This window comes from Mobula hypostoma, chromosome 19 (genome assembly GCF_963921235.1).
Source record: "Mobula hypostoma chromosome 19, sMobHyp1.1, whole genome shotgun sequence".
Lineage (NCBI taxonomy): Eukaryota > Metazoa > Chordata > Chondrichthyes > Myliobatiformes > Myliobatidae > Mobula > Mobula hypostoma.
The window spans coordinates 4333880-4356224 of record NC_086115.1 but is presented as its reverse complement, the minus strand read 5'-3'; the positions used below and the strand labels follow the sequence as shown (position 1 = coordinate 4356224).

At 41.8% G+C, this 22345-nt stretch overlaps 1 protein-coding gene across 1 annotated transcript in view; it reads left to right on the top strand.

Moving 5' to 3' along the window:
* LOC134358777 (VPS10 domain-containing receptor SorCS1-like) overlaps window positions 1-22345 on the top strand; it is a 1326002-nt gene that overhangs the window by 1110105 nt on the left and 193552 nt on the right. Inside the window, exons 13-14 of the mRNA XM_063071254.1 lie at window positions 5062-5153; window positions 10970-11077. Coding sequence (XP_062927324.1) covers window positions 5062-5153; window positions 10970-11077 — 200 coding nt within the window. The remainder of the gene's footprint in view (window positions 1-5061; window positions 5154-10969; window positions 11078-22345) is intronic.

Here is a 22345-nt window from a genome sequence, read left to right as displayed (position 1 = left end):
ACAGGAATGAAGGTAATATTTTTGTTTTCAATAGGTTTCAATAGGTACAGTTAATGTCAGAGAAATGTATACAATATATACCCTGAAACTCTTTTTCAGAATCAGAATCAGAATCAAGTTTATTATCACCGGCATGTGACATGAAATTTGTTAACTTAGCAGCGGCAGTTCAATGCAACACATAATCTAGCAAAGGAAAAAAAGTAAATAAAATAAAAATAATGATAATGAATAAACAAGTAAATCAATACATATATTGAATAGATTTTTAAAAATGTGCAAAAACAGAAATATTGTATATTTTTAAAAAAAGTGAGATAGTGTCCAAAGATTCACAGTCTATTTAGGGATCGGATGGCAGAGGGGAAGAAGCTGTTCCTGAATCGCTGAGTGTGTGCCTTCAGGGTTCTGTACCTCCTACCTGATGGTAACAGTGAGAAAAGGGCATGCCCTGGGTGCTGGAGATCCTTAATAATGGACGCTGCCTTTCTGAGACACCGCTCCTTGAAGATGCCCTGGGTACTTTGTAGGCTAGTACCCAAGATGGAGCTGACTAGACTTATAACCCTCTGCAGCTTCTTTTGGTCCTGTGCAGTAGCCCCCACATACCAGATGGTGATGTAGCCTGTCAGAATGCTCTCCACGGTACAAATATAGAAGTTTTTGAGTGTATTTGCTGACGTGCCAAATCTCTTCAAACTCCTAATAAAGTATAGCCGCTGTCTTGACTTCTTTATAACTACATCGATATGTTTGGACCATGTTAGATCCTCAGAGATCTTGACACCCAGGAACTTGAAGCTGCTCACTCTCTCCACTTCTGATCCCTCTATGAGGATTGGTATGTGTTCCTTCGACTTACCCTTCCTGAAGTCCACAATCAGCTCTTTCATCTTACTGACGTTGAGTGCCAGGTTGTTGCTGCGGCACCATTCCACTAGCTGGCATATCTCACTCCTGTACGCCCTCTTGTCACCACCTGAGATTCTACCAACAATGGTTGTATCATCAGCAAATTTATAGACGGTACTTGAGCTATGCCTAGCCACACAGTCATGTGTATCTAGAGAGTTGAGCAGTGGGCTAAGCACACCCCCCTGAGGTGCGCCAGTGTTGATTGTTAGCAAGAAGGATATGTTATCACCAATGCCCACAGACTGTGGTCTTCCAGTTAGGAAGTCAAGGATCCAATTGCAGAGGGAGGCACAGAAGCCCTGGTTCTGCGACTTTTCAATCATGATTGTAGGAATGATGGTATTAAATGCTGAGCTATAGTCAATGAACAGCATCCTGATGTAGGTGTTTATGTTATCTAGCTGGTCTAAAGTCGTGTGGAGAGCCATTGAGATTGCATCTGCCATTGTCCTATTGTGGTGATAGGCAAATTGCAATGGGTCCAGGTCCTTGCTGAGGCAGGAGTTAAGTGTAGTCATGACCAACCTCTCAAATCATTTCATCACTGTCGATGTGAGTGCTACCGGGTGATAGTCATTAAGGCAGCTCACATTATTCTTCTTAGGCACTGGTATAATTATTGCCTTTTTGAAGCAAGTGGGAACTTCCGCCCATAGCAGTGAGAGGTTGAAAATGTCCTTGAATACTCCCGCTAGTTGGTTGGCACGGGTTTTCAGAGTCTTACCAGGTACTCCATCAGGACCTTCCATCTTGCGAGGGTTCACTCTCTTTAAAGACAGACTAACATTGGCCTCTGAGACGGAGATCACAGGGTCATCAAGTGCAGCAGGGATCTTCACAGCTGTAGTTGTGTTCTCCCTTTCAAAGCGTGCATAGAAGGCGTTGAGTTCATCTGGTAGTGAAGCATCGCTGGCATTCATACTATTAGGTTTTGCTTTGTTGGAAGTAATGTCTTACAGACCCTGCCAGAGTTGCCGTGCATCTGAAGTCGCCTCCAACCTCATTCAAAATTGCCTCTTCGGCCTTGACATAGCTCTCCCCAAATCATACCTGGTTTTCTGGTACAGGCTTGGGTCCCCAGACTTGAATGCCACAGACACGAGGAAATCTGCAGATGCTGGAAATTCAAGCAACACACACAAAATGCTGGTCCTGACGAAGGGTCTTGGCCTGAAATGTCAACTGTACTTCTTCCTATAGATGCTGCCTGGCCTGTTGCGTTCCACCAGCATTTTGTGTGTGTTGCTTGAATGCCACAGATCTAGCCTTCAGCAGACAATGTACCTCCTCGTTCATCCACGGCTCTTGGTTTGGGAATGTACAATAAGTCTTTGTGGGCACGCACTCATTCACAGGTTTTAATGACGTCGGTAACAACTGTAGCATACTCATCCAAGTTCGAAGATGAATCCCTGAATACGGTCCAGTCCACTGATTCAAAGCAGTCCTGTACGTGCTGCTGTGCTTCCCTTGTCCATACCTTCTTGGTCCTCACTACCTGTGCAGCAGTCTTCAGTGTCTGCCTGTACTCAGGGAGTAGAAGTACAGCCAGGTGATCAGACTTCCCAAAGTTAGGGAGTGGAATAGCACGGTTGGCATCCTTGATGATGGTGTAGCAATAGACCACTTTGCTGTTTCCTCTGGTAGAGCAAGTGATCTGTTGATGGTAGTTGCTTAGTGATTTTTTCAGACTAGCCTGGTTAAAATCTCCCAAAACAATGATGAAGACGTTAGCAAACATCCATGAAAACAGAGGAGTGCCCCAAAGAATGAATGACAATTAAATGTTAGAACCCCAAAGCTCCCCCCTCCCCCACCAGCAAAAAAGCATCTGCACCCTCCACTGAGCAGTCAAGCATGCAGCAAAGTACCAGTAAAGACACGGACTTGCAGTACCCCAAAGACTACTCGTTCTCATGGTATTCAACATACCACAGGCTCCCTTTCACCCTTATAAGGGAAATAGAGGTATTTCCCTTATTTTCCAAATAAATAGTCCATTAATATCTATGAAGCCTGGAATCGTGTGCAATATTCCAGTCTTTAACAAGAATTCAAATAGTTTGCATAATACATACAGCCCATGAAAGAAACATGGCCCTAGACATTACCACAATATTAATAATTTGGTCAACCTGTGAATTAGAGTGAAAATTCACAATCAAAATTATAGAGCACTTGCAATCGAACTGAGTAGAATGGATAGTCTCTGCTTCCATTAAATATGAAACATCAGGTATGGCAGTTCTACTCCACGGGTGAGATACCGGACAGTGCTGGAGCTTGAATTGTTGCAGCCTACTTCAGGTACCCAGGCGGTGTGTGATCCAACTGGTGGTGGAAATGATTGCTCGGGCATTTTTCTTGTGACCCTGTTGGACTTTAATAAGTAGAATACTGCAAGTCTGATTCGCTGGTTTATTGGTGAAGCTAATGGCAGGGCAGCTGAGTTGACTTGGTTGTTTCATGGCCAAGGCCAATGTGCCTAGGGATTGCCTCTTGTGGTCCCCAGTGAAGGAGATACAGGAGCTTGCTGTGTGCCACTGGATTCTGTACTTGGCGAGGGGCTAACCCCTCCAGTATTCACTGCCAGGAGGACAAGCTGGATTGTGGCTGTACTTGTGCAAAATGAGGTACTGCTGTGGGTTATTCTTGCAGAAGCGTGACTCCAGGACAACATCTATGCACCATCAATCTACAGGACATGACCCTCAGGATTTTGGACTATATAATTAATTGTTTATTTTTTACAACTATGTTTTCTGCTATCATAATTATATATGCTGTGTGTTGTATGTGACTGTATATTGCACCTTAGTCCCAGTGGAACGCTGTTTCATTTGCTTGTGTATGGTTGAATAACAATTAATCTTAAACTTGAACTTGTGCTATCTCTTAACCTGTAGCACACTAGCACTACATGGAATAGGGCCAATGCACATGATGAATGCAGCTTTTTATTTATTTAGAGATCCAGCACGGTAGCAGACTCTTCCAGCACAACGAATACACCCCGGTGACCAACTAACCTAGTAAACCGTACATCTTTGGGATGTGGGAGGAAAGTGGAGCTCCTGGAGGAAACCCACACAGTCACAGAGAGAATGTACAAGCTCCTTACAGGGAGCAATGAGAATTAAACCCGGCTTGCTGGCACTGTGGATCATTAAGCTAATGGCTATGTCTCTTGGAGAAATGAGAAAAAAAATCTTTATGTCCTGGGTGTACCAAATTAGATGTTATTCTAACTATAAATAATTTAGTTATTACATGGGCCAATTAGGCTGAAAAATGTGGCTTTAAACAGTGCATTTCTATTTTCCTGAAATATTTTTGGTTGGACATTTTAGAGTAGTAAAGTCAAGAATGTTGTATTATATTTTAACAGAAAAAATCAACATATTTCTACTGTGAGTGTAAATAATGCAACTCTCATAATGAATATTAGAGAGGGAATTATAAACCTGAATTTGCCCAGACAGAAACATGCACCAAAATTTTCTCTTACAGAAATTATATTTATTTTAACACTAACATGGATTAAACAAAACATATAAATGGACCTACTTGGATTGGCAAAATTGGCAATCTCTTAATTTTCTTTTTGCATTAGATGAGGATCTGTCATCCCAGCTCACTACAGTGAAGGAGCAATATTCACATTTATGTTCTCTCTATTCATTTAACCTTTCAGTTTGTTATACATATATTTCAGTTATTAATTCCATAACAATGGGCATTTGTGGTTAGGTCAAAGTTCAGTGGAGTACTTTGCTTCACAATTACTTGTTTCAGTTTAATGAATGCTTTATTCAATGTAGTATCTACTGCCTCAGTTACCATATGCCTTTCTCTAATAGATTATTTCTATAAACGGTCCTTCAGAGTTCATGCTTTGATGGTGTTGAGCCAACAGTAACGTTTTTCTGGTATTTGGATTTCTAACGTGCATTGAGCTTCACTATTAAAGTTGTATAGGAGATGTAAAACAAATTTTTCCAATTGCGCTGACATAACAATTTTCATTTGATTTGTTAAAGCTGTTAATCTATTTTTCTTCAATTTAAGCTAATGGATGAGTCTGTCATATGTTCCTATCTCTACCTGACTGACATTAATCTCACTGTGTTTCCTCCCAATACCCAGATATTTGAAGAGGAGCACAGCGTTTTATTTCTGGATCAAGGTGGTGCACTGGTGGCCATTAAGCACACACCGCAGCCAATCCGGCATCTGTGGTAATTGCAGCTTTTATCATCCCAGCTCATCTGCAATTATATATGGCCTTAGTGAGATCATATTTAGAGAAATGTGCACAGCTTTGCTTTCTTACTTGTAATATGATTCCATACCCAATTCTCCCATACTCTAAAACCGCTCACTCTTTGTTCCCACTAACAGGATTTGTGCTGATGTCCCATTTCCCACATTATTGTCTGCACTCAGATCCTTATGGATCCCCAGGATCCTGTCCTGCCCATATCCATATCATCTACTTCCAATATCCCCAACTTCGAACACAATTTACAAATGCCCCATTCATACACTCCATTGCTTCTAAACTCCATCAGTTACATCTTGTCCAAGTTGGATTGTCTTTCTGCTTTCTGGTTTCCATCTCTGTTCAATAAACAGGAAACACATTGTAGAATTTTGTTTAGAGTAAAGCTGCAAGTATCCTTCTCAAAAAATGGAGGGAGTAATTGGAATAAAAATCATTTTCAAAATGCTTGTGGTCTTTTAAATAGAATTGTGATGGAGAATAATACAGTGATATTGCACTAAATATGACTGTTTTGTTCCAACTTGCATCTTCATTTGTGATTTGCAAAGCATTACATTGTGTTTAGAAACCAATTGTGTCTCTTTTCACAAAAGTCTTACAGAAGTCATGAAGCCAGTACAGAAACAACTCGCATATGCCAGCCAAGATGTTCATCTAAGCCAGACCCACTTACTTATATTTGATCCATATTTTTCTAAGCACCTTCTACACATTTACCTGTCCATCTGCCTCTTAAATGTTGTTATTATATCTGCCTCATCCACTTCCTCTGGCAGCTCGTTCCACATATGTAGTAACCTGTATATGAAGAAGTTGCCCTCAGATGCCCTTTATTTTTTTCCACTCTCACTTTAAGCCTATGCTGTTTAGTTTTTGATTCCCAATTGTTGCCACTGCTGATTTTATATACCTCTGTAAGGTTCACAAAACATCAAACTCCTATGCTCCAGCAAATAAAATTCTTGTCTTTAAAGTCCAACTCCCCTGAGAAGCTGGGAATGATCCACCACCTTATCTATATGGTGAAGGTGGACCCACGGTGTGCCAGATAGCATCATAAGGTGGGCACTGGGAAGAATGCTGGTTCAAACATATAGATAAAAGGTCTCAATCAGAAACATCAACTGTCCATTTCCCTCCATAAATGCAGCCAGCCCTATTGTGTGCCTCGTGTGTTACTCCAAAGCCCTAGCCTGTCCTCATCCCTGTTACTCGGGTCCTTGAGTCCCAGAAATATACTTGTATCTTTTCTCATAATCTACTAACACTGACTATCACTCAATGGAGTTGGCCTTCTCTTCCAAAAGTTTTGTTACTCCTGGGGAAGAAGTGTTTCTTGTTCCACAATCTATACTTGACATAAATTTTGCCATACAGAAGTTTTTAAATAGATCCACAAAGATAAATTCATCCACAATCAACAACTCTAGACATGCTATATTATTTGATTAGCCCAATGCATTTTGTTTTCAAAATGAAGACTATTGCCTTCAATGGAATAATACAAAAACATCAGGAGTTTTGAATGGTAGTTTGAGAAGGAGAAAATAAGGGGTTTTGGAAGAACCAATGCAAATCAAATCTCAAAATTCTCTGTTTAGTTCCTTTCAGTTTAGTTGCAATTCGAAAGCCAAATTAGGATGAGAGCACACCCCCCCCTCCCACCGAGTTGTCTACATTTGAACCAGCATTCTTCCCAGTGCCCACCTTATGATGCTATCTGGCACACCGTGGGACCACCTTCACCAAATGGATAAGGTGGTGGATCATTCCCAGCTTCTCAGGGCAGTGACGGATAAGAAATAAACACTAGACTGCTCAATGACATTCACCGTCTAGAATAAATATTTAAAACACAATCAAAGGCTTGCTTCATTGCTTCCGTCTGCATTCTCTGCGAGGTGGCTGATAGAATGACAACTCGAGCGATTCCACCCGTGCCAATTGCTAGATGGACTCTTTTAATCATAGCCTCAACCTAACCCTCTATCTGATAACAGGGTTACAAATTGAAAGCTGATGGAGTTTTGGCTGGATCAATGCAGAGTGGAACCTGTGGGGAATTCTAGTCTTTAACTCGATTCACAGTGAGCCTGAAGTCTGTCAGATCTATTCAAATCAAATGGCCACTCTTTACTTGTCACATATGCAAATGCATGTATGCACAGCTGCAATGAAAATTTTACTTTCAGCAGCGTCACAGCTATGTAGCACCAGACAAGCAGCATTCACAGGAAAACAAATGCAATTTATGCATAATTTTACAGTTCTTTTCCAAGAAAGAATATAATTAGAGAAAAGACATCCATTGTAGGGAAAAGTGATCAATGCAGTCTTAGTGTTGCTAAGATGAGGTAGTGATTAGGGTTGTGCAAGTTATTTCCAGAACTGACCCTCAGTTACTGGATGGGTTCTGTCTCTGCAGAGAGTTCCCTGCTTTGCAAGAAATGCCAGATTGAAGCATGACTTTCGTATATGCCCCTTACAAATACATATGCTATGCCTTTCTCTATTTTGGTATTCACGTCCAACCAACCATGCAGGACCTGGCAAATTAGACACAGGACATGGGTCATCTTGTCATCAACTTGTCTCCGAGCCATGAGTCCAGATAACAGTCTTTCACTCTTGGCCAAGAATAATTCAGATACAGTGTTTGAGAGGGAGAAGGAGAGACTTTATTTGGCACATCAAAACATTCAGTGAAATGCATAATTTGCATCAAGTCGAATCATCAAGAATTGTGCTAGGCAGCCCGCAAATATTGCCATGCTTCCAGGGGCAGCATAGCATAGCATGCCCTCTACTCACTAACCCTAACCCATACGTCTTTGGAATGTGGAAGGAAACTGGAGCACCCAGAGGAAACCCACACAGTCATGGGGAGAACATACAAACTCCTTGCAGACAGCAGCAGGAATCGAACCTTGATCTTGCTGCCGGTGCTGTAAAGCAAGGTGCTAACCACTTGCTATTCTACCATACCATGCTGCATCTTCAAGCATGGCACTATATTTGAGTCTGCATCTGTTGACTGTAAGCTCAGTCTCCTGTACAATTCTGAGCCTATGGATAGAGTAGATCTGCATCCAGTCTGCCACAGCAGATGACGTCATGCCAAATTTTAGATGAGAATACCACTAGGTCAGCACTGGTACAGCTGGGAGCCCACTGGATAGTATGGATGAGTTGGGCTGAAATGCCTTGTTTCCATGCTGTACATTTAAATGATTTCAATCTCCACAGATTTTATTCCAGAGCTTCAATTAGTAGTGTAGCTCTGATGAACATTAGCAGCCAGTCCCAGAGAGCGTTGGTGAGAAATATCTCACCCTTGCTTTGTTTTCTTACAATTTCATCCAGGTCTATCTTTCCACCTCTACATAACCTCCACTACCACTCCTGAAACTAGCTGTAGTACGTCCTCCTTTCCCCGTGACCCATGTTTCATTTGCTTCACAACCCATAAAAGGCAGAGCATTTACTCTGTTCCACCCTTCTCTCTGGAGCCCCCTCACAAACACCTGACATCACCATTTTGTCTCCCTCAAAGGTCCATCTGCTCTGCCAAGCTTTATCCAATTCCACCCGAGATGTCTTGTTCTCTATTTTCTAATGACTTACTTCAAATCTGAGGTTTGAGGAAGACATATCCAGATAACAGCAAGAGGAAAAGCAAATGGTGTACAAATCAGCTAAAGTCGTTTTTCAATGTTTGTGGAATGTCTCTCTCACACTGACCAGTCCAGCATTTGTTGCCCATCGCTCTTATTGGAGCTGGTTGTCTTGCTATACTACTAAGCTGGATGTGGAGGGGATGTTTCCTGTAGTGGGGGAGTCTCAGAGGGCACCACTTCAGAATACAGGGATGTTCCTTGAGAACAGAGCTAAGGAGGCATTTCTTCAGGTAGAAAATGCTGAATCTTTGGAATTCATTGCCACTGATGGTTGCAGAGGCTAAGTCATGTAAAATGGAGTTTGATGGGTTCTTGATTAATTCGTTCATCAAAGGTTTCGGGGAGAAGGTAGGAGAACGGGGTTGAGGGGGATAATGAATCGGGCGTGACGGAATGGTGGAGTAATTCGATGGGCTGAATGGCCTAATTCTGATCTTATGTCTTATGGTTTTATAGTCATTCAGAGGGCAGTGGGATTGGACTTACATACAGGCCTGATCAGGTAATGTGATCAGGTTCCCTTCCTTTCAAGGGAAGGGATTTTGTGACAATTAAATACTTTCTTAGATACGACAGTGGATTCCATTTTCTTCTTTGAGTAATTAACTTACAAAAATTTCCAGTTTGCCATGGTGAGATATTGGGCACATTGTTCATCTAGGCCTCTGTGTCAATAATCTGGCACTAGCATTAGTAGTGTAACCGCAATGCGAACATCCCTGCAAAGGGTCGTATGGCAAACTCCTTAACTAAAGAGGTTCTTTTGCTCTCTTCTTCCATTAAGAATGGAAGAGTATTCACCCTTTGTGCTTGTGCTTAAAGCCTTGTTTAAAACTGCACGGTTGTTGACAGTTACACTGGCCGTCTGAGTTAGATCTGAGCTTTCTCTTTGCAGAGTCGAGCTGTCATTGCTAGGATTCAGATTGACAGCTGTGCGGTATGAGCAGGTGGTGCAAAAATCCTTCTTCAACTGAACTTGCTGGGTGATTTTTTTCTGCACTGCAGTTTGAGATTTATTTGTGATAGGCAACTGGATACCATTCAATGAAGCTCTTTCAACAATTTATCTCATCCTTTCAGGCCATCCCCGCAGCTTCAAACAGTTTCTAAGCACTTCTGTAAACAATCTATTTCATTTGTAAAAAGATTGAAATTAATCTCACTCCTGAATAAAAATATGGAACTGTTTACCTTTTAAGGGTCTCGCACATCAAAACAGCTGTTTTGAGGATCAGGGTCAATTTTATTCACCATATATATTTACATGTATGAAGAATTTGCAGTAGTGTGCTGGTATGGTATGCAACACAAAACAGTAACACTCAAATATGATATAGAATGAATCAGAAACAGGTTTAATATCACTGACATATACCATGAAATGTGTTATGTTGTGGCAGCAGTATAGTGTAAGACAGGAAAAAATGATAAATTACAATAAGAAGTATATATATTAAATAAGTAGTGCAAAAATAATTCAAAAATAGTGAGGTAGTGCTTATTAAAGGAACTATGTAAAAATGTTAGAGATTAACATATGGATGTGGAATAAAATGTTCATAATGACCTAAATACCAACATGTATTTACTATGTATATAGGATTATTAAAAGTTGTTTAAAGTATTTGGAGTGCATTTCAATGACTGAGTTAATTGATAGAGAGAGCTAGTGGAGGAGCTAACTCGAAAGATTGATCAGATTGACTGATCAGCCCGAAACGCCGAATGTTTATTCATTTCCATAGATGCTGACTGACCTGCTGAGTTCCTCTTGAATTTTGTGTGTGTCTTGCTTTTCAATGAATGAATCTTTATGCAAATCTAGAATACCTCACAGGTCTAAATCCTGCACTGCCAACTCTCATCGGCGTACTGCTTTCATGGGTAGGCTGCGGTTTCTATGGTGATGACAGGAGGTCCTATCAGAGCTGAACCTCTTTTTAAAATTTAGTCAATCATAAAGTTATTGATAAGCTATCCACTTAGCATGTAATAAGTTAAACGTAATTCATTTGATGCACTCAAGGTTTTTTGCTCACACCATTACTATGCCTGCATAACACTCCTGTCATTATTTGATTGTTTTATCTAGGCTGAGCTTTGATGAAGGGAGATCCTGGAGTAAATACAGCTTCACCTCAGTTCCTCTCTTTGTAGATGGAGTTCTGGGTGAACCTGGAGAGGAAACTCTGGTAATGACGTGAGTAGAGATATTTTCCTTCACTAATGCCGTCTTAAGCTATTGCAAATTAATTTTTTAAATGACCATTGTTTTATCATTTGGGTCTGCAGTGAAAGAATAAAGAATGAGGTGCTTTGATATGTGTCATCTGTTGACAGAGGGTGGGTGCTACATTGTCAAATTTGGGTGTCATATCACACTTTCTAAATTAATTCCGTAACCCATGATCGACTGGCGATATGCTGCAGTGCTTCTCAAAGGATATTAGAAAATGCTTTTGAACTGTCATGATGTAGGGGAACAAAGAACATGAAACATAGAACGATACAGCACATGTTCGGACCTTTTGGCCCACAATGATCTGCTGAACTAACTAAAATAGTAATTAAACGCCTACTAAACACAGAGGGTGCTGAGTATAGGAATGAGCTGCTGAATAGAGTAGTTGAGGCAGGTACAATAGTATCACTTAAGAAAGGCTAGTTCTATTTGTCATGTGTACATTGAAACCTAACAGTGAAATGCATTGTTGGCATCAACGATCAATACAGTCCGAGGATGTGCTGGGGCCCCACACTTCCAGCACCAACATAACATGTCCACGACTTACTTATCCTAACCCTAACCCATACATGTTTGGAATAGAAACATAGAAACATAGAAAATAGGTGCAGGAGTAGGCCATTCGGCCCTTCGAGCCTGCACTGCCATTTACTATGATCATGGCTGATCATCCAACTCAGAACCCTGCACCAGCCTTCCCTCCATACCCCCTGATCCCCATAGCCACAAGGGCCATATCTAACTCCCTCTTAAATATAGCCAATGAACTGGCCTCAACAGTTTCCTGTGGCAGAGAATTCCACAGATTCACCACTCTCTATGTGAAGAAGTTTTTCCTAATATCAGTCCTAAAAGGCTTCCCTTTTATCCTCAAACCGTGACCCCTTGTTCTGGACTTCCCCAACATCGGGAACAATCTTCCTGCATCTAGCCTGTCCAATCCCTTTATGATTTTATACGTTTCAATCAGATCCCCCCTCAATCTTCTAAATTCCAACGAGTACAAGCCTAGTTCATCCAGTCTTTCTTCGTATGAAAGTCCTGCCATCCCAGGAATCAATCTGGTGAACCTTCTTTGTACTCCCTCTATGGCAAGGATGTCTTTCCTCAGATTAGGGGACCAAAACTGCACGCAATACTCCAGGTGTGGTCTCACCAAGGCCTTGTACAACTGCAGTAGTACCTCCCTGCTCCTGTACTCGAATCCTCTCGCTATAAATGCCAGCATACCATTCGCCTTTTTCACCACCTGCTGTACCTGCATGCCCACTTTCAATGACTGGTGTATAATGACACCCAGGTCTCGTTGCACCTCCCCTTTTTCCTCATCGGCCACCATTCAGATAATAATCTGTTTTCCTATTTTTGCCACCAAAGTGGATAACTTCACATTTATCCACATTAAATTGCATCTGCCATGAATTTGCCCACTCACCCAACCTATCCAAGTCACCCTGCATCCTCTTAGCATCCTCCTCACAGCTAACCCTGCCGCCCAGCTTCGTGTCATCTGCAAACTTGGAGATGCTGCATTTAATTCCCTCATCCAAGTCATTAATATATATTGTAAACAACTGGGGTCCCAGCACTGAGCCTTGCGGTACCCCACTAGTCACTGTTTGCCATTCTGAAAAGGTCCCGTTTATTCCCACTCTTTGCTTCCTGTCTGCTAACCAATTCTCTGTCCACATCAATACTTTACCCCCAACACCGTGTGCTTTAAGTTTGCACACTAATCTCCTGTGTGGGACCTTGTCAGAAGCCTTTTGAAAATCCAAATATACCACAACCACTGGTTCTCCCCTATCCACTCTACTAGTTACATCCTCAAAAAATTCTATGAGATTCGTCAGACATGATTTTCCTTTCACAAATCCATGCTGACTTTGTCCAATGATTTCACCCCTTTCCAAATGTGCTGTTATCACATCTTTGATAACTGACTCCAGCAGTTTCCCCACCACCGACGTTAGGCTAACCGGTCTATAATTCCCCGGTTTCTCTCTCCCTCCATTTTTAAAAAGTGGGGTTACATTAGCCACCCTCCAATCCTCAGGAACTAGTCCAGAATCTAACGAGTTTTGAAAAATTATCACGAATGCATCCAGTATTTCTTGGGCTACTTCCTTAAGCACTCTGGGATGCAGACCATCTGGCCCTGGGGATTTATCTTCCTTTAATCCCTTCAATTTACCTAACACCACTTCCCTACTAACATGTATTTCGCTCAGTTCCTCCATCTCACTGGACCCTCTGTCCCCTAATATTTCTGGAAGATTATTTATGTCCTCCTTTGTGAAGACAGAACCAAAGTAATTATTCAATTGGTCAGCTATGTCCTTGCTCCCCATAAGGTGGGAGGAGATCAGAGCACTCAGAGGAAAACCACACGACCATGGAGAGAATGTGCAAACTCCTTACAGACTGCAGTTGGAATTGAAACCCAATTGCTATTGCTGGCTCTGTAAAACATTATGATAGCCACTGGACTACAGTGCCACTATTGGATGTGTGCACGGAGAGGCGGGAATAAGTGCTGAACACAGGAAATTGGGAACTACCTTGGTGGGCACTGAGGTCAACATGGACTGGTTGGACCAGAGGACCTGTATCTATGTTGTACTGTAAATGAGCCTGTTCTGCCTACTCAGGTTCGTATCCCTTCATCTTCTTCTTATTTATGTGTCTACCTAAGTGCTTCTATTGTATTTGCCTCCATGGCCACCCCAACACTCATTACGCTTTTGCCACATCTTCTTTGAAATTACACCTTCTCACCTTAAGTTCATGCTATCCAGTTCAGCCCTGGGCAAAGCATTCTGTCTGTCTACTCAATCTGTTAAATTTTGTCTACAAACCAGACAACTTAGAAAAAGAAAAACACTGATCTGGGAATAGCATGTCTACTTTTTATTTACTTTTAGTGAGGTGTGCAGTTCTAACCTGGTTGTGTGATAACGTATGCCATTCACATACTTTTACATAGAACCCATAATGAATTATGTAAACAATAAAGAATGCTTAATTAAGCAACATATTTACAATATTACTCAAATATTACTTCTACTGCATTTGGAATGCATTGCATACAAAGCTGAGCAGAGAGTTAAACCCTTCTCAAAAATCACCTGAGCCGGAAGCTTTCTTCAGGGATTTTAATGAGAAAAGTTTGTGAAATGATATTGCTGTTTCAAGGGCAAATGGAGATAGAGATGAAAAGAGTCAATGGAGATGGATGTCTTTCTACCATGTGTGCTTCGAATTGAAATCCAAATTAACCCACACAGGAAATGATGTAAAACACAGCTTACAAACAGGAAGTGATGTTTGTACAAAATGAACTGTATACAAAATGAACATCCACCTGACATCCATGATATCAAACTTAATTACTGAAACTAAAAGTCAAATATTCATTTCATGAAGTCTTTGGCAAAAGAATTGACAGTCTCAGAGACAAGTCTTGAAACAGTATTACTGCGCAGTCTTTAACCGTTCTCACTCAAAAACGTCATCTTTAATGATGTACTTCCCCGTGGTAATGTTGGATGAGCAGAGTGGTGTGGGAATGTCTGGTGGGAATGTCTGATGGGTAGACCAGTGCTAACCCAGACTGACAACTGAGTAAGGTATGTACCTCTAATGTGAGTTGTGCTTTATTAATACATTTGCCAACCCACCGTAGCCCACCAGAGTCAAGAAAGGGACAGAGTTCACTAAAGTAACTTTGGATTGGAAGAGGTCCCTGCTTTGTGATGCACTGTACATCCTCTGCATTTACCTGTCTTTGAACAGCAAGAAGGATTCTAACCTTTCTCCGATTCAGTTGCTCTGTGCTGAGAGGTTGCTTATAAATGTGCCAGACACTGCTAAGGCTGTCTTTGGCTACTCCTACAGCCTTCTCTTCATATAAATACAGTACTACTCTCACAGGGTATGAAATGCCAGTTCTCCAGGACATTAGTCTTAAATGCGCAGACTGTGGGCTGATGAGCACCAGCAAGCCAGCCTTCACCCACTATGACCCAACCCAGGTCTAGTCTTTGGTCATGAGATGCATCATGATGATCATTGTGCTGTCCACAGGGCAGCATTCTGGTGTAGTGTTTATCACAATGCTTTACAGTACCAGTCACCTGGATTCAATTCCTGCTGCTGTCTCTAGGGAGTTTGTGCTTTCTCCCCCATGACTGTGTGTTTCCTTTGGGTGCTCTGGTTTCTTCCCACTGTCCAAAGACATTCCAGTTGATAGGTTAATTGGTCATTGTAAATTGTCCTATGATTAGACCAGGGTTAAATCGAGGGTTGCTAGGTGGCGTGGCATCTCAACCAATCAATCAATAAACAAATAATATGCATGGATGGTGTCTCTGGCAAGGAAGGGAAGAATCTCAGCAGAAGGGACAAGTCTGGCATCTTGTCAGTGATGTGAATGGTATACAGTGAATGGCATGTGCAGCTTCAGGAGATGGGATTTCATCCCTGTTGTTGTTCATCCCTGTATCTGGTCACACTCAATGAGAGCTCACAGGAGCAAGCCAATCTCCCCTCCCATTGTCCCCATGACAAATCCACTGGCTCTACTTCTGGCAACTTCTGTGTTCCAGAACATGTCCTTAGAATGCGTGGGGAAGAAGCTGAAGAATGCTCAATTGGCCCCCAGCCGTGCTCTGCTGCAGGTATGCTGAATCAACAGCCCAGAGTGCTGCCCTCAATTTACAGCTGTATCTGCGTCTACATCTTCTGAAGTGTCAATTGTTCTTAGCTCAGTTCCCTGGAGGCCACTGGTGTTTGCCGCACTGAGTGCCCATCTGTATACTGCAATATATTGTTACTGCTTCTCCAGTTCCCTTGCTACTCTCACCGGATTCTCCACATGACAGTCTTGCCCACATTTGGATTAACTCTGCCTCAGGGCTTCTCTTTCCAGACTCAGCATATCACTCAAACCATTGTCCAACGGTGATTTATCATCACAGCTGGGACAGCAAGAGAGGGATGAGCAGTTAGTCTGCACGATGATACATTGATTGGCCTAATCTTAAATAATAATGAGGGCGCCTACAGAGAAGTCATCACCTTGATGCAACCTCTCCCTCAAGTAAACAACCTCTCCCTCAATGTCACAAAAACATAAGAGCTGGTTGTGGATTACAGGAGGAATGGAGACGGACTAACCCCTATTGGCACCAATGGATCTGGGGTTGAGAGGATGAACAGCTTTAAGTTCCTCGGCATACACATCACCAAGGATTTCACATGGTCTGTTCATACCAGCTGTGTGGTGAGAAAAAGCACAACAGCACCTCTTTCACCTCAGATGCTTGAAGAAGTTTGGCATGGGCCCCCAAATCCTAAGAACTTTCTACAGGGGCACAATTGAGAGCATCCTAACTGGCTGTATCACTGCCTGGTATGGGAACTGTACTTCCCTCATTTGCAGGACTCTGCAGAGAGTGGTGTGGACAGCCTAGCGCATCTGTAGATGTGAATTTCCCGCTATTCAGGACATTTACAAAGACACGTGTAAATAAGGCCCAAAGGATCACTGGGACCCGAATCACCCCAACCACAAATGTTCCAGATGCTACCATCTGGGAAATGATACCACAGCATAAAAGCCAGGACCAACAGGCTCCAGAACAGTTTCTTCCACCAGGCCATCAGACTGATTAAGTCATACTGATACAATTGTATTTCTACGTTATATTGACTGTCCTGTTGTACATACCATTTATTACAAATTATTATAAATTACACACTGCACACTTAGACAGAGACGTAACATAAAGATTTTTACTCCTCATGTATATGAAGGATGCACGTAATAAAGTCAATTCAATTCAGTTCAGTTCAGTTCAGTTCAGTTCAGTTCAGTTCAGTTCAGTTCAGTTCAGTTCAGTTCAGTTCAATTCAATTCCATTGAAAGAATGAAAGGTTCCGTGTTCAGCCCTTGTCTGCTCTTAAGTGGTGAGCACCAATGTGTTTCCAAGCTGGATGACTTTGGGCACTTCTCAATTTGTACCTTAAATGAAGATTTGTCTTTCTTTGGGGTTATATCTGAAGCAGAGGATGCAAGTTCAGGAGGAAGGCTGGGTAAAAATTTGGTATGAAGCATGATGGGAAGCTGGTTCCTATCTTTGCTGCTTTGATTTCATCATCTTGAGCAATGATATTGCATTAGACTTGTATCCATGGTCAGTTCTTCCTAGAGAGATGACCTCCACTGTCTAAGTCAGCTGCTGCTTCATACACCTTTGTCTCTGCTAAGGCAGACTCAGCTTTATGCTTGTTCTTGAGCACACTCTGTAGCTTCAACATGAACTTTCTCCCAGTCTCTACGTGCTTTCTCAGTGCTTATACAAGCTTTTTCAATTAGCATTTCAGCTTCGTGCTTAGCATACACTGCCTTTATTTTTGCTACTTCAGCTTTGGTGTGGGCTCGTGCTGCAGTTCAAAACAGCCTATTAGCCTTTACAGTTAAAGAAATAGCTTCAAAATAGCAGAAGTGGAAGCTGCACTGACCAGTAATGGTGAGAGGAAATTAACTGCAAGAACTCCTCAAGCCTGTGCTGACCTGATCTTGCTTGCTCCCCACTTTCCTGTGTAATCCTATTCTGATATTCCTAGAACCACTTTTCACTAACACTGTTGGGCTGAATGCCCAATTCTTGCCACCCACTGAACAGAGACAGTCAAACCAATCACCAGTTGGAAAATACTGACAGATTTTTAGACCAAATTGGACACTTCTCTGCGGCAGCTTATGGTTCCACAAATTGCTTGAGGCTGATCTTGACTATGTGTGACAGTGTAAAATGGGCAATGGCCTCTTCTACATCTCCACCAATTGCTCTTTGTATCTTAAGCTTGGGGGATATTTTTATCTAGGTTTTATAACACAAGCGTACAGGGCTCAGTCTGTACGAATGATGTGTAGCAATTGCACAGCCCTCCCAGAACAAACCATGCGGATACCCAGCACTACATTATTCATTCAGTGTGTCTCTCTGATTATCTTTCCTTCCCTGCAATTCAGATCGGGAAAGTTGAAAAGACTATGCACGTTCAGAATCAGAATCAGAATTAGATTTAATATCACTGAACTGGCATATCGTGAAATTTGTTGTTTTGCATCAGCATTATAGTGCAATACATAAAAATGCCATAAATTACAAAAAGAAATACGGATATGTAACCCTCTCACCGGGCTCGTATGCAAACTTGGCTCATTAGCAGGTTCTGCTGGCAGCCATGTGACTGTGGTGAGAAGGCCACCTTTCACAAACAATGTAAGTCTAGGATCGGTATGATTTGGGGTTCAACCAAACAGGAACATCACGATGTTTCAATTACAGAATCTTCAATTTGAGCCAATACCGTGTAAATACTGCCCATACATGATTGTTGGTCGGCAAAAAATAACAGATCGCACACCGCATAAAATTATGAAGAAACACACATTTCAGCCTTATGCAATAGATAATAGGAAAGAGAAAAGACAACAAAATAAAAGGGCCCATTACAGTTAAACCAGTCCAACATGCACGTAAAGTTGGAGATCATCCTGGAGTTGTCTTTACTCATGCACTGAACCCAAGGTCTGAGTGAAAGCATACACCACATTCCGAATTTCTCTCGAAATCTATCTCGAATCAACGGCCTCTTCCTCAGGAGTATTGGCCCTTCCTCCTTGGATCCACTCATTAGCACAAAACACTTTGTGTATGGAGACTTCCTTTCCAATGGCATTCTGTGGCATCTTCCCTTCTCCGCAGCTCCCGCTAAAAGCCCCAAACCCAATTCTGTCCTTCAGAAAACATTACCCTGCAACTCTCTGGAACCTTCTCTCATATCCCACAAACCTGATTGGCTGGCTCACATTCTCAAGTTGGACAACATTGTCCTTATCTTTAGCCGAAGCCAAAACACACTTTCCAACATGGCACACTGCTTTTACAGAAAAATGCTGATATTAACTACCTCATAGCATAGCAGTAGAAATCTTAACCAGGGTATTACATATATATATATATATATATATATATATATATATATAAATTAAATTTAAAAATAGGTGCCACTTGAGAGCAAAAATACTGAGGTAGTGTTCCTGAGTTGGTTCATTTCAAAGTTGCTCACATTATTGCCTCCTATTTGAGACTTCGTTTATCGGGGATGCATTGCTGCTGGGGTTCTCCCAGTGACATGCCATAAAGTGGGCAGCAGGCCAGCAGACTTCTTGGTGAAACAACTCTTAAGCAGTTTACACAGGTTATTTACAGAGTGATGTCCAAGTGCAAACTAGGAAATCAACTGGACTAAATAATCAGCAACTTCTTGTGCCTCTGACTATACTTTGTACCTACCTTCTATTCTTCAGTAGCTGAGGCAAATGTCAACAGGTTGCAGATCCTTGAAAAGCTCAAAGGGAAACGTTAAAAGTCCACAGCTAAAACTAGAATAATTTACTGTTTTTTTTCTTGTGTTTGGTTATGTAAGAAATGGCAGTGATTGAGACTGAGTTCATTGTTTAAAGTAAATTTATTATCAATGTACATATATGTCACCAGATACAATTCTTCCCTTGTGGACAATCACAGCAAATATAAGAAACACAAATAAATCAATGAAAGGCCACACCCAACAGGACTGACAACAACCAATGTGCAAAGATTGAGTGAAGTTTGTCCCCTCTGGTCAACAGCCCGGTGGGTCAGAGATTATAACTGGTCCTAAACCTGTTCCCACACAAAATAGGTTCTTGATAGATGAGCTTACATACATCCACAGCCTCCCAACTCACTGAAGGAACTCAGAGGTAATTAATAAGCCCCAGTTAATCAGTTTAGGCCAATTTGAGATGTAGGCCAGGTTGAAGAAGTTTTCTTAAGATTGAATAGCACTTAATTATTTTTTGATGTCTCAACCAATGCACGTACTTTGGCAGATCATCCACTTACCAATCAGCCTGAGGTCTCACAGTCACTGGGTTGAAACACTGCCTAGGGTTTATGTTGCTGCTTATTTCAAAGTCTAATTCAGAGTACAATTTGATACAATTCCAGCACTTCCTACACTTTCCAATTGCTATTCTATTAATGGTTACTCTAATCCATTTATTTTAATCACATTTCTGCTTAGAAATAATACTGATTTGAAAATAATACTGATCTGACAATACACTCCTGCATGTTTCACATTTTAAATTAGTAATGTTCATTTCTATGCTTGTGCAGGATATCTGAAACACAGACAATTAACCTACCTAAGAGATTGTAAGTAACTGTAGATGTAAAGAGATAACGTGATGGTCCTAGCACTCTTGCATTTTAACCCATCTGAACTGGCTCCCATTTCAACTGGGCAACACAGATGGGCATCCATCTATTTCAGCCTGACACTCAACTGACACACGTTGGCAACCAATTAACTCAATCTGGCAACCAATTAACCTAGCAATAACTTGTTCTGCACGAACAGTATGCAAGACAAGTTTTTCTTTGTACTTTGGTTCTTGACAATAATAAACCAATATGAATACCAATCTGATTAACATATTGGGTCACAGTAGTGTAGCAGTGAACGTAATGTTTTACAGCTTTGGCTGTAAGAATGCAGTTCAATTCCCACCCATCTATAAGGACTTTGTACGTTCTCCCTGTGACCATGTGGGTTTCCTTCGGGTGTTCCCATTTCCTCCCACAGTCCAAAACGATGTGCAGGGTAGGGTTTATGAGTAGTGTGTGTGCTATGTTGGCCCTGCGATGGTGCGTGCAGACTGTCCAGCAAAATGTTCACGGATATAAGCAACCTTTGTTTCAATCTATATGTGACAAATAAAGATCATTTTAATCTCGTCTAGATTTTGTAATCTACTCTGAAATTCAACTAACTCAGGGTGGCATCCAGCTAACCTAGTCCAGTTCTCAGCTGAACAGGTCTCTCACAGAACAAAACCAGTATTGGATCCAACTAAACACTTGGATATCCAACTAACCCAGTCCAGTACTCAACTAACACAGTCTGGCACACATTTTATTTAAGGTGCCATCCATCTAGTCCAGTTTTAGACTAACTAATTGAGACAGGCCAGCCAATCCTGACTAGTACCTAACCAAAACCATAGGCTACACTGGCACCCTAATAACACAGATTAACAACCAGCTCACTAGTCTGGCACAGAGCTGGCCTACAGTGGAACCCAATCAATTTCTTCCTGCATCCAATCAACCCAGAATGGAAGAGCACTAATTTAGTTCAACATCCAACTAACATGGACTGGCATCCAGTTAATGGTGACTGGCACTGAGACAAACCCAGTCTGGTGCCCAAGTAACCCAGTCTACTTCTAACCATCCCTGACCCACATTCAACTGTCCCAGATGGAACACTCATCTAGTTGGCATCCAATAACTCAGGCAAGTATCCAGTTAAGTCAGACTGACACTCAACTGAACAAGCCTGGTACCTGGCTAATCTGGTTTAACATCTAATAATAATCCTGTCTGGCACTTAAACAATACAGATACCAAATGGCTCAGACAGTTGCCTGTTGCATTCATTGTGGTTTCAGTTGATGAAGACTGGTATCCCCGCTAACTCTTGTTTCATCCAATGTATTTTGAACACCACCATGTCACTGATGCTGCCACCATACCCAAACAAATATTTCCAAATGTCTGCTCCAACTTGACTATAGATACTTTCTCTCAGATGGCTCTTAAATTAGTTTGTCTTCTTTCATAAACATTTGTCCAGTTGTTTCACCCGGAGACACAGGAGATTCTGCAGATGCTGGAAATCAAGAGCAACACACACAAATTATTGGCGAAACACAGCAGGCCAGGCAGGAAGGGAATGACTAGTCAATGTTTAGGACCAAGAACCTTCATCATGCCTAGAAAGGGAAAGGCCTACTTCCTGATAGCTTGTGTTCCTTCCATTTCCCCACCACAAATTTTTCAGTGAGGCTTCTGCCCCATCCCTACCTGCTGTCTGGGTCTCTAAATGGTGTCAGCGAGGAGGTGAACGGACAGGAGCAGCACTTCTGCTTCCAGTGATAAGTGTCAGGAGGGAGATCTGAGGGGAGAGATGGTGGGAGCCTCCTACACATCAGTGAGACCCGACGTAGATTGGGGGGGGGGGCACTTTGTTGAGCACCTTCACACTGTCCACAACATGCAGAATCTCCCAGTGCCCAAACCCAATTTCCAGGAAAAG